Source organism: Paracoccidioides brasiliensis (genome assembly GCF_000150735.1).
Source record: "Paracoccidioides brasiliensis Pb18 unplaced genomic scaffold supercont2.1, whole genome shotgun sequence".
Classification (NCBI taxonomy): Eukaryota; Fungi; Ascomycota; class Eurotiomycetes; order Onygenales; family Ajellomycetaceae; genus Paracoccidioides; species Paracoccidioides brasiliensis.
Genome location: NW_011371358.1, coordinates 3,629,961 through 3,643,125, shown reverse-complemented (window position 1 = coordinate 3,643,125; position 13,165 = coordinate 3,629,961). Strand labels below are relative to the sequence as shown.

Below are 13,165 nucleotides of genomic sequence, written 5' to 3'. Positions count from 1 at the left end.
AGCCCTGAGTCTCCACAAACCACCTCGAATGCATGTTGCCTAACATTGGTCAATTCCACTAACTACCCCATAGCCGTCCCGCCAATCCGGACTATTACTCCGTTAGCTGCTTCGACACATGAGCTAGGAGTAACAAGGAAAGGAAAGAAGACATCCAAGGATCATCTGGAATTCTAGAACCCTTCCAAGTGGACTCTCATTGTGCCTCATGGCAGAAGAAAAACAAATTATGCATGCACCAGGAAAATAACTCACCACTACGACGGAATACTCTCGACTGCCGTGCTTGGGCCATAGAATCAAATAATCAACTTGCTTGGAGGAAGTTAGAGTTAAGATTTGGAGATGGAGTCTGAGGCAACTAAAGAAGATTAGACAATTCACAGAAAAAGAAAAAGAAAAAGAAAAGATAAGAAAAGCCAATTGCCCCGCTCCCTTGGGCTATCGAAGTATACTCCTACGTTCGAAGGTTATATACATGCGACGCTCTCCCTGCCATGGAGAACTAAACGGCCTCCCTACTCCATCTCTGCATCAAACGTCAATAAAATAATACTATCACTATGCCAAACCCGCAAGAACAATATCAACGAACACAACAACTGCCTAACACTTTATTCAAGATAAGTATAACATGAAACATAATATATCACAAGCTTCCAATGAGGACCGAATTCCAGCTTTTAAAATCATATACCCAATTAAATATTCAGTTAATGTCACCCTCTCTGAGCTTCATCTAACTATATCTGTCAGCCCTAAACTACCTATCTAAGATGCCTGACAATTAATATATCTCACATTGTCTGTCCTCTCGAGAAAGACATTTATGTTTCTGTTTGTAAGATGTATGCCTCCATCCCGTGCACGAAGTGTAAAATGGAACGAGCCATTTCATCGAGAATTCACATATGAAACCTTCCATGGAATGCTAGAGGGATTCCCCTGGAATCACAAGGGAGATTAAGATTTAGAAAATGCAATGGAAACAGGACAAGCCCTCCAAGGTTACTACCTCACAGCATCGATCAAACAACCGATATACTCCGTACATCGCGCATACACACCTAACCGTAGTTATTATATAACTACCGTGTGCTGTTGCTCCATTTCCCCCACTCCCCCACAAATAGATTCTTTACACTCTCCATCCTTTCATTTGTGCGTTTGTTCACCTTCATTATCTAGGGAATCAAAAGCCCACTTCTATCTCATTTTGGACTTTTCAAAAGTTTAACTCCCGCCATCGGCCAAAACAAGATCCTGCTAAGTTAATATTCATTATTTGGTTGAGAGAGGGGCGTGGAGAAGAAAGTTTAGATAGAAAGCAAATGGATAAATTCTTATATCTCCCTACAACCTTTGTCAGTTATCCACAAATCCCCATACACGTGTACGCATGCAAAGAAACCATATAACTCCGCACAGAATTTCTGCTCCTTTATCCCCGCTCCCCAGGGAAACTTGAAGGGGGAAGTTCGCATGGTGTTGGAAGAAAGATGGGGAAACCTGATTTGCGTAATAAAGAGGTAAGCTTTCTTATCAATCTACTAAATTTCTATGGATGGAAAGTGGTGTTAAATTGGCATGGATTGCTACGTGAAACCAACATCATTTCCCTTCCCACATATACTACTATACACGTTGCCCTGTATTCAAGGTATACTTAACAGTGCTTAAAGGGCTTGCACCCCGTTGAGCAGTTGGGTTGTTGACCTCGGACTCGAGAGTCGAAAAGCTCGAAACATTCGTCTCCAACGGCGACTCAGCATTCTGCTCAGCGACGCAACTCATGCATGCATGTATGCAAGACGGCAGATGTGCAGCGCGGCTGGTCTGATTGGATCAAGAGGAAATTCCTGATTAATACGAATTTTTGAATTAAGCATCGAACAGCCGAGTTGCATCATCCCCGTTCGGTTTTAGGTGTGCGGGAGTGCGTTTGTGCTTTCTCGATTGCAGACATATTCCTCGGAATACGGGGATATATCATATGAAATACGGAGTACTCCGGACGTGGGTAGGGAGATGGGATGGCGGAGTGTGAGTCCCACAATTGATTGTAGCCTTTGCGTTTGTTTGTATTCCCATGTCCACTCTCTATTCTCCCACCATGATCTAAAAATTTTGATTCTCTTCGCAGCATGCAGGCCGGGCACCCCTGAGTAATGACACCTTCCCACCCCGACGCACAGTATCATCGCTTAAAAATTTCCCCAGATGGAAGTAAGTTGAAATGTCGTCTCGACCTCTCCACAATTGACATATGAGCAAAGTTCGCGGTGAGAATTCATTGAATAACTGGTTAACGATCAAGACCATGCACAACCTTCACGTGTCGCTCGCCTCTAGAGCCCCACCCTTCGGAGCTACTGTGGATACCTGCACATGGCTGGCTGAGGATGTTGCGGAGATTTTGCAAGGGGATTCGAAATCCATTTCTGAGGCTAATTGCATGCTGATAACAAGAATACTGCTGCTGAGGACATGGTATATAGGTTGTGATCTCCGAGAATAATAATACGAATGTCCGCAAAAGGATGTACCTGTGTTTGATCCTGACTCCATGCGTAGGACAGAAACCCCTGTTAGAGCGGGAGGCGGGGAATGTCGCCCGCTTTTGTTTGTCTGGTCGTTTGTTGAACAGTTTTCGTTAGGTGTGAAAACAAGAACCAGGGCCGGAAAGCTTTCCGGGTAGATAGGCATCCCTTGCATCCTTGAATTCTTCGGCTGTGAGAACGTTTATACCCGGGGAATATCAGAATTTCAAAAGAGTGAATGTCCGTTTATGCAGTTTCTCCGCGACAATAAAACTAAGCAATTTGTCTCCCAAACGGTCCTCCATTTTTCCTGGGTAATTCTCAAATACTCCGTAGCCGAAATTTCAGGATTCCTGTCCTTTGTGTGCAGTCATATGTAGACACATGTCATTTTCGGGAGGAAATATGGTGAATCCACAGGAGTTGGTTGATGGCTCCTTAATCCTTGAACAGAAGTATGTCGAATATTTCCGCCCAACTGCAGCACAGCCACCAGAAGTTGCGATAAATTTTCCGGGGACGCATCGGCTGTGCGTAAAGCGTTGCATCATTGCCTTTATCATTTCCTTTCTGTTACTCTAATTCGCATTTTCTTTCCTTCCCTCACTTGCTTTAGCAAGGGTACTCAACCTCATCTCAACGCTTTATCCTCGTCATATTCATCAAAACTTTGGAAAACTCAAAAAATGTAACCTCTCTCTGCACATGTGCCGAGAACAACGATACGGTGGTAATAGAATACCCCAAGAACCATCAGCACCATTGCACACTAACATCAGGCTGCCTAAGCAATGTTCCCTGGTTCCTGAATGGCGAATGAGATTTCTTACACACGTCTTGTATAGAGCTATGTACTCTATGTCCAGGAAGATCGGTCTAGCAGCTTAGACGGTTGCCAAGCTCTGTCCGGTAAGTCGATTGGTTGGGTCATTATATTGTCCATTACTATAGTTATTAAATTTTTGGAGCTCTGAGTTTGATGCTCGTCATGCTTGTACCTCTTTTTCTCTTCATTCATTCCGCGGTGGACAGGGAGTTGAGAAATGAAGAACTGAAGATGGAAGCCAACCATTACGCTCTCCCGAGAGCTGGCATGGGTGGTGCAATCCATGGGGACGGTGAAGGACAGCATTTGGACAGGTCTCGTCATCAAAAGGCAGCAAAAAAAAAATGGTTTTTATATCTGTCATTCTCACTGATTTGTTTCTGTGCTTGAGCTCGCATCATCAAGTGATTGATTGGCAGCTGGCATCAGCCGCATGTGACTGGTTTTACATTCTCAACCCCTGAATCCCCAACCTCATCCATTATGATCCACAGAAACACGAAACACAGGTCTGAAAAAATCACCCTCACATTCAACACAAAACCCATCATGATCGGGTAGAAACCCTTCCAGAAAAGAGATACATCGCTTTCTCTTGCCTCTAGGAAACTGACGTTGGAATCACGTTATGTGTCCAATAATCCCGTTGTCAATGCAGCTGAAGTTCAAAGTTCGGCCAGCTTTCTACCTAAAAAAAAATATGTCAAACAAATATCTCTAGTATATGGCGTTGTTGACGGATTTAGCTGATTGGGAAACACCTGGCTAGTAGGAGTCAAAACTGGATTTGTGGAATTGAGATGAGTCTAATTCATTATTGACGTCCAGCTGAGTGTTTGCTTAATGAGCTCTTCAATCAGAGTAGCAAAAATAAGCTCTCTGTTTGCAAGACAACAGCCTACATCCTCTCCCATTCTGGAGGACTGAATTTTGCTTGCATAGCGTCAACACCTCTAGTGACCAAAACGGCTTGAGAGGAACACAGCCCTCCCTGGAACACACCATCCAAGAATTCACGGTCCAAGAAGCAGGATGGGCAAAATCAGTCTTAGGATTACAAATGAGACCAAACCCGTATGAGACTTATCAAGGCACCACGGCTTGATATTGATAGTCAGCCCATGATAAATCAGTATCTAGAAACACCGATTTGATACCATTCTTTGTCAGAAGCTGTGATGCAGGATTTGGAATCAGTAATGATAAAATTCTACGTTTGACCACTTATCATACTATCAAGCTAGCTTGAGTTCTTGATTAGAGATGTCAATGAGCCTCGGATGGCACAATTTCTTTTTACAGCTCAAACACCTAGCCTTACTATTCTCGAAGCCGGTTTCAATGCAGAAGTCCAACTCCTGAAAACCTTCCACTCTCTTGGATGACTGGGTTGTTAATCTTTCCTATAGCGACCGATCTTATTTAACTATTTCATATACCTTACTTAAGATTGAAGGTAAATGGAATACTCACATTATAGCGCTTGCAGCACGAGATCTCGAGCAATCTATATCAATGCATCGCGCGGAAGAGCTGAATGGCCAACTTCTTGCTTGTCAATATTCCATGATCATAGAATGATGAGAAGCTGCTAGCCAAACGCTCAAGTTGAGGAAGATAAGGCTAGTAGTGTCTATCCATACCCTATCAATACGTACCACCTCATAGAACAGTATACACGGAAAGGTGAATAGGATACAATTTTGCGGGGCAATGTATACGGCATGTTCTGTACATCGATCTGAGAAGATTCTTCTTGACAATCTTCCTCTGACTTGGCTTTTAAGTTTTTCACACTTCCCCATTCTGCAGTTGTATGTTGACTCCCAACACAGAGTCCTATTCCATCAGAAGGCTTTATGTGTACCTCATCATCACGCAGCAACTCGAGACGAATGCAGAAGGTCAGGGCTGAAGATCTTTAGTTCAATCCAGTCATGTTCCATAATCATTCTCTTATATTCCTATTTGACAGCACGCCCGTCATGGGTGAAAATTTCTGTTTGAGAATAGCCTTTTGGGTGTTTACCAGCATGGCGATATCCTCAGGAACATTTATAGGATTAAACGGAATGCAATTGCCGTTGTTTGGGCGACACAATATCCTGGAGCATTTGTACCACTTGCCAAGTGTGTCAACCCTCTCGGCAAGAAATCTCGGCGAGAAGATTGATGGCATTTAGGAACGTGCGAGTTCGCAAAATAACTTGTTTTTGTTGTTGTTGTTGTTGCTGCTGCTGTTGTTGTGAAATTTAGCTAGGAGACCGCTCATATATTCTATGAATGCTGTGTTCATTAGAACTTGTACCGGGGGTTGAGGGTATAAAGTCACCATTTGATATCTGTACCCAAAGCCTCCACAAACCTGAGAGAACATAGTATGGCTATGTGATGTCTTGCCCTTCCTGAGAAGCTAGTGAGAACGGGCAACCTGTGTTGTTCACGAGTTGTAACCGGAAATGCGCGATCAGGTACTGCTAAGATATGACTCGGAAAGAGAATTTATATTCCCTCGAAAGGCTCGCTGGGTAGCCCGAGGCAGACTAAACCCCGCAAGAGAGTGATTTCGGGGTTAAACGTTATTTCACCAGAGTAAGAAAATAGACCCTTCCCTATCCGCATTTCAAAGTTTTCATGGCTTCCTTAGTCTCTACTACTGTATCAGCAAGTATTCTGCGATGTGACGTGATTCAGCGGAGAAATCTTAGCCTTCCCCTCCCCTTACCCCTCCCCTTGCCCCTCCTTTGCCCCTCCTTTCCCCCTGCCCCTGTTCTGTCTCGCTTACTTTCTGGGGTATGTTTTCAACTTTTAAGTATCGGGTAGGCGATTTTGGAATAGAGTGACAGGCCAAGCAGGCCGTTTCCTGTTAATTGGAAAAGTAAGTGTTTGTGCTTCTGGCCTAGATGCATATCAAATACGAGTTGCAATCAGAAAAAAGGGGTATTGTTACCCTGGATCTGAAACAGTGGGTTCCTGTGGCTGAACCTAATCTCAATCGTAACTTTCACTTTTAATCGAAGAGGAACTTCCAGAACATTATAGTAACATGCTTTAGTTTAACACCGTGGATCCTCCAGCCAGCAGTCTATTCCAGGCCACGAAAATGATCCCGTTGCTGGAGAATGCATGTTTGACAAATATGTTTATGGAAAATATGTACATGTAATCCGATAGCCACCCGTCAACATACGTGGTGGTTTGATGATGATTTGCGCTTTATCCGATAAACCACGGCTGGTTTTTTTGATTCGTTGACGAAATGTCGTTCTTTTCCGCTCCGCCCCGCTCCACCAGCCCCTCCTTCTTCCGCCGTTCTGCCGGAGGACAGTTCTTTTCAACAGCAAATACAATATCTTGTTCCCGGGGACATATAACCACGTCCGGGACTAGACCGACGAATCTTATGCTGAAGTTATTACGCATACCTATGTATGGTATACGTGGATTGATGTTTTATGTCCCTCTCTGCCCATTAGCCACTTCTTGATGCAGGGGAGAGAGTTTTACAATGCGCAATGAAACTCAAAATGACTTCCTTTTCCCAAAATTCGACAATTTCACGGTAGACACAACGCAAGCTTCTTAAATTTTGCTTCCTTCATACAGATTTTTTTTTATTTTTTTAAATTTTTATTTTTTTAAATTTTTATTTTATTTTTATTTATATTTATATATTATTTTTTACGCTGGCATAGTTGACACTCTCTCAGAGTCTACGATGAGTGTCGTCAATGCAAACGAAGTGGTTAGTATGCCTTGGTAAGTATGGTCTGGTTTTTCCATTGGATCTCTGGCCAGAATGAAGTTTCCCGTCCTCGGTCGAATACTGCAACTATCCAGTTTTATATTAACACGAGGAAGAACGAGGCTTTCTGGAGACTTGTGCAAGTCAGAAAACTCTTTAGGGAGGCCACCGGAGAGCGCGCTTCAAAGGAAATGTTGGACTCCTGCGGCCCAAAACTTTTCCAGCTTAAGAAAATGAGAAAACTCTACGGTCGTTTGGCATTAAAGATAGCAATCTAATATCTCTTCGGTGTAAGTCACTTGTCACTCCGTTTGCATTCCTGGGTGCTTTGAACCCCGGGCCGGTCCAGGCTTCTACGTAAAAGTTTAAGATGAATCTTAGGTACACTTCTTTCCATGAGACCGCAACAACTGAGCCCTGATGGTTATGATTGATGAAATGGTTGAGGTAGCAGGATGGGGCTCCAAAACAGGAGGCAAAGCCCAGGGGAATTTTCCCGGTTCACTAATAGGGGCAGCTACGTCCGATGGTGTCAATTTCTCTCGCTCTAATTTATCAGAATCTCAAGATATATATATTCTTAAGACTGTTTTGAACTGTTCATCACTCATTGAATCTCTTTGGTTCCTCAGCCATTTGTTTAAAGGGGAGATCCTCTCACGTCACCCATTCATGGCCAGCATTGCGAAGCACGATTCACGTTCCTCTTCTCTTTTCCATGCTTAATAGTTAAAAGGAGTTCTGTTGCTATCGCAAGAGCAGTTCATTTTAGTTAAGAAGGGACAGGTGAAGCCTTAAAAGGCTTTTCATCCTTTTCCAACTCTGGGTTTGGCCATCGTCCAAGCTGTTACACTGTATAGGCATCTTAACTTTATTATTTGACCAAGTCTGAGAGTTATATCGGAGGAGATATATTTGTTTAAGACTTAGGAATTCTGCATTTCTAGTTTTGAAGAGCGTCGCCCGCAAATATAGATAGGGTGAACATCATTCTCAAACAACCCTGAAAGATATCTGACAGCAGAATGTATTAAATATTCGCAGGAAAATTAAAAAAAAAAAAAAAAAAAAAAAAAAAAAAAAACCTCATGATCTTCTCCTTCCGTATCACTCCACCGCTCTATCATTCTGATCCGACAGGACACGCAAGCCGTTAACGCCATTCACATGGTTTGTTCTGGTTCAACCCGAAAAAAAAAAAAAAAACTAAAAAAAAAAAAAAAACTAAAACTAAAACTACCGCCCCAATGCCCAATGCCCTCAAGCCCACGACTAAACTAAGGCAAAGGAATGCAAGCCATGTTACGGGTTCAAAGTGACAACCATCAAATGGTCCAGAACAGAGTCTCTGCCGGCTTTCACTGCCGTTCAAGCCCAGAGAAGGGAATCCATTGAACGAGTTTCTAAGACTGGTTTCCCGGGGAACTTGTTCCTGAATCCTTTAGTGGTGCTGGTGGGGTTTTGGGGCCGGGCGAGTTGGATTTTAGGTGGAAGTTGAGTGTGGTTTAGTTAGCTTGAAGTTTGTGTGAAGGGTCGTTGTTTGGCTCTAGCCTTGAGGTGGGCTTGGTGGGGCTTGGTGGGCTGGTTGGGCTGGTGGGGGTTTGATCTGAAGGATTTTTGTGTGACTTCAGAATTTTTCTTTTTTTTTTTTTTTTTTTTTTTTTTTTTTATTGAAAGAAAGTTCAATTGTGAGAAGAATGTGATTATTCAAGTCTGCAATTAATACCCAACGAATAGAAACAGGAGAATCGACTACAATTGATAGAACGGAAATGCGAGATGATAGCTCTCGAGGAATAAAAATTTCAGATCGTTACACATAGGCTGCGTGATGCAGTTTGGACTCGCCAATAGCAAAGTTCATTCAGTCCTTTCATCATCACAATCCGTTTACTTTTCGTCGTATTCTTCATTCACACATCCTAATCTGTCAAGAGGATCATTGTTTTGTCCTGTCAGCCATAGGTGCATTAATCCGCACTTCTTCCCTCTTTCATCTCTTTCTTAAAAATCTCATCAAGTCAGCAATAGCACGAGCATTCCATCCTCAAGGCGGTGAAGGCTCGGCAACTTATTCCCGTCTGGCTTGTAGTTGATGGTTGTCGGATGTGCCTTGGATTGTTAGTAAGGTAGTGTAGTTATAACTACTACCCTCACGAGGGTGGGGTTTCGGTCGGAGTTGATGTTGATGCGGTGTGTTCATGAGGCGTCCATTATTCATTACGCAGTTATTGAATCAGTGTTCAGAACTGAGGATCCAGTTCTTGCCCCGCGGGGGATTGCTTCTTAGTGTTCCTCGGATACTACGTTAGAAATAATCTAGAGAGGGAGGAGGCTTGTGAGCAGAATATCCATATGGTTTTTCAACTTCAAACTGTTATGGTGGGAGGTTTTAATAGAAACAACATGGCGTCACCCCTGAACTGGGAAGAATAAATTGCTAGACCTGTCCTCCTCTCCTAATTGTTGCCGGGATTGATTGACCCTTGCCGTAGCTAACTAACTTGGGCGAGATCCTGGTTCGGCAGACGGGAGGGAGGAAGGGACGGAGGGACGGAAAACCGGCCGGAGCGAGGGGGGGAGAGTAGAGCAACAAAACCTTCTTTTTACATTTGACTCTTTTGAGTGTGCGTTGTAATAATAATATTATTGTTATTCGCGGTTGCAGATCTCCGTCCTGCCAGATGAAATGATGCCAACCGTAGATGGATTATTGGACCGTTGGTGGGTCTTTCTCTAACTTCTTATGGCTCAGTTAGAGAAGGAGAAATTGGGAAACTGTAAAGTTTCAAAACCATCCACAATGGCATTGTCGTATGGCCCTTATATTGGTCTGGGCCCAGCGTCAACCATCGCATTTTGAGGAGAAGCAGAAGAAGAAGAAGCAGAAAAGGAAGAAGAAGAAGAAGTGGGATACGCAGGGCGGCAGGTTGAAAAATAATATACAACAGCAACTAGCAAGTAATAAAGGCAGAGGTCGAGGCGAGGCGGTTGGTGCAGGTCGCTGTATGCCAATGATCTTCCAGTAGCGGGATGATATTTGGCCACCACCAGTTTGCTTCGGTGCTGCTGCTGCTGCTGCTACTGCTGACGATGAAGATTTAGCAGAAGTCGGTCAACAGGGAGCAGATTTCCAACGGATATAGTCTAGGTTAAAGATTTTCATTCGGTTCCTGGCGTTAGGCGATCGAATCGTTGAGACTCAGGGAGAGATGGTGTAAACTCAATAATATGCCGGCCTGAAGGCTTAGAGTCAAAATGTGTCCTGGTCGTTCTGGTTCAATATCACGATCGGCGGGAGTGAATGATGAAAGTCCTGATGCTAAAAATGAGAATTCCAATGCCCATTCCAAAATTATGTGATGCCTCATGTGAGACGACGCGAGAGTGTCTTACGTTATTTTACAGTGCCGAGACTTGGGCCATGGAGTATCCCTGTGTTGCTAAGGAATTGTGTAGCACAGAGTACAATAGTTTGAGAAAGGGGCCTCAGATCCTCGTGGCTGGTGGGTTGAGGACTTTAAGAAGAATCCCATCAATATCGCGAATTTCCAAAAACAGCAGCTTGGGAAGATGCGTTTTCCATCTTTTGCTACTTTAGGCGTGAGGCGAACTGGACTCGCACAACATGACAGGAAGAAAGGGGAACTGGGGCGCCAAGGGACCATCTGTAAACTGGTAAGCCAATGTATAGTTAGCAGAAATACCATCCATTATTGGGGACCTCCAAGAAAGTGGTAAATTATACGCGGATGACTCCGTGATATTCTTTCCCCCTTGTCTGCACACAAAATACAATGAGCGTTGTCCCTTTTGATCCAGAGATACTGTGTGTACACACATACAGATATCCCAATACCCCCATATATGTGCATAAGATCTGGCAATTCCAGTCGTTTATCATGGCATCGCTGCTATCATCAACACCTCCAACACCAACAATCCACCTCAACGTCAGCGTCAGCATCAGCATTCAAATCACATCATGAAATTCAAGCGAACATGGATCCTGCCCCTTGATTCTTTAGGGGGTGGCCGGGAGTTTGACCTGCGGTCCCCAGCGGATGGTTGCTGGGAGATTTAGTCAGCTCCACTTTTTTGCCAGACTGCCCGTCCCATCCCATTGATCCATGCTTTTCCTCCAAGGGTTATTTTGGACATATTAATAAGACCGGTGGCTATGGTCTTTAAAACGGTGCGTACTAGCGTATAGTTGCAGTAGCAGTATTGAGTGTAATCATAAAAAATGCCCCTCAGCAGGAGAAATACGTAAAATCCAGTTTGATTGGAAACCTTGATTGAAACCGGGGGGGGGGGGGGGGGGGGGGGTTGGAAAGTGTGGGAGAAGACTCTACAAATAGAGCAGAGGAGATGAAGCATTACTGTTTGCAAACAGATACAAGAAAGCAAGAGGGAGCCAGCATAAAATCAAAGACGAAAATGAAATGGATAATGAAACGAACCATTGAGAGAAAGAGCAAAATTATTTTTCCCCTGTGCGTAATACACATACATGAATAGACATCCATAAGCGCTTTTTTTTTTTTTTTTTTTTTTTTTTTTTTTTTTTTTTTTTTGTTGATGAGGGTAATGCAAATGTCATTGGTGTAAACCGCAGGGAGCGGGTGTGAAGTGGGCTGTTTACAGTGATTTCCATTTTGCCAGTTGGGTTGCGGTGTGGCAATATTTTAAGCTGTTTGGTTGATTGATCAAACCAGTCACGCTCTACATTTGTATAGAGGGGTTGGAACCCCGTATACGGACCGGCTCATTTAAGAGGCGCAAGGAGGGGCAGAGAGGGAAAAGCAACGGATGTGTTGGCGGCTGCAATTGGGAGCAACAGGTGAGGCAAATGGGGGGCAAAAGGAGGGATTGAAGCCCAGCCAGCCAGCCAGCCAGCCAGCCAACCCCGCATTATGAAGGAGATGCTGCTTATTATTTTGCAATCATGAGTCTCCGATGGGTTGTAGGGCCTCTTCAGCGGGGCAGTGAATAAGAGAATTCAAAGAAAAGAAAAGAAAAAAAAAGAAGAAGAAAAAAAAAAAAAGAATTACTCTTCCCTCCCCCTATTGTCTCCCGACACACAGCAGAACGTTGAAGCCAAAGCCCACCCAACCCCCTCTCAGCTCTGGCTGGCGTGCGTGTGCACTGTGGAGGTAGACTGAAGTGATATATGTGGCCGGTAGTAGGAGGCACGCTGTGTGGCAGGAGCGTGTAAAGAATGAAACAAATAAAATACCACCGCGTTCGAGGCTCGATTGAACAATGTGATACGCTCGGAACGCGGGATTATGGCTTGCCCTGCGTGCAGCTGTGCCAAATGGGAAAAGATCCCAAGACTCTCCCTAACTGCCACAGAACTATTCTCATGCGCCATGTACCATCTGCGTAGAGGAAGGAGTTGGGCCATGTCAATCTGTCAGAAACACAAAAAAAAAAAAATAAAAATAAAAATAAAAATAAAAAGGGAAAAGGTCCGGGAACCGAAACAGCTGAACTGCACAGCAGCAGCATGGAATCAACTGAGTTTTTAGCGTTGATGCCGGGCTGCGTCGAAAGGACACACTACCCTGTAGAGTAATCTCAAATCTGTATGGGGGATCCATACCACAACACGTGTAGATATTGCACTCCGGACCGCCAATGGCAATCGTAGTCCCTTATGGTACCTAAATAAACGGAGAAAGAGGCATGCAACTGAATTACCATACATTGACGCATCCATTCACCGCGTCACACTTGTTTACGGCTTACCAAATGGGAGCACAACAGCAGGGAACCAGGGTGAAGCCAAGGAGGGGTCGCAGGACGCGGCCGTGGGTGTTAGCCCCCAAAGTCCGTGGCAGCAGCATACAGAGGGTGGCAGTCCGACGCACGCGAAATTGGCTGCCCCCCCCCTTTTTTCCCGGTAGGCCCTCGGCCCCCCCCCAAACCCCCTCCCCAGCCGGGCACTAAATAACGCCTTGCAGGCACGAAACTTTCCACCACCAAACTTCCCGGTTTTTTCCCCTTTCCGCCCCCCCCCCCACACAGCAAAAGGACTTTTTTCTTTTT

General features: G+C 44.4%; 2 protein-coding genes across 2 annotated transcripts; one reads left to right on the top strand and one right to left on the bottom strand.

The window, feature by feature from the left end:
- Nucleotides 1-2,331: 2,331 nt before the first annotated feature.
- Nucleotides 2,332-2,706, bottom strand: PADG_11210 (uncharacterized protein; the record flags this gene model as incomplete). The annotated part of the gene is made up of 1 exon (XM_010758503.1): nucleotides 2,332-2,706. One exon carries the CDS (start codon nucleotides 2,704-2,706, stop codon nucleotides 2,332-2,334), a length of 375 nt encoding a protein of 124 aa, XP_010756805.1.
- A 7,221-nt stretch (nucleotides 2,707-9,927) lies between these two features.
- Nucleotides 9,928-10,257, top strand: PADG_01094 (uncharacterized protein; the record flags this gene model as incomplete). Its single annotated transcript, XM_010757814.1, has 2 exons — nucleotides 9,928-10,117; nucleotides 10,166-10,257. The coding sequence occupies 2 exons, from the start codon at nucleotides 9,928-9,930 to the stop codon at nucleotides 10,255-10,257; spliced, it is 282 nt and encodes a 93-aa protein (XP_010756116.1).
- Between the last annotated feature and the right edge of the window lie 2,908 nt (nucleotides 10,258-13,165).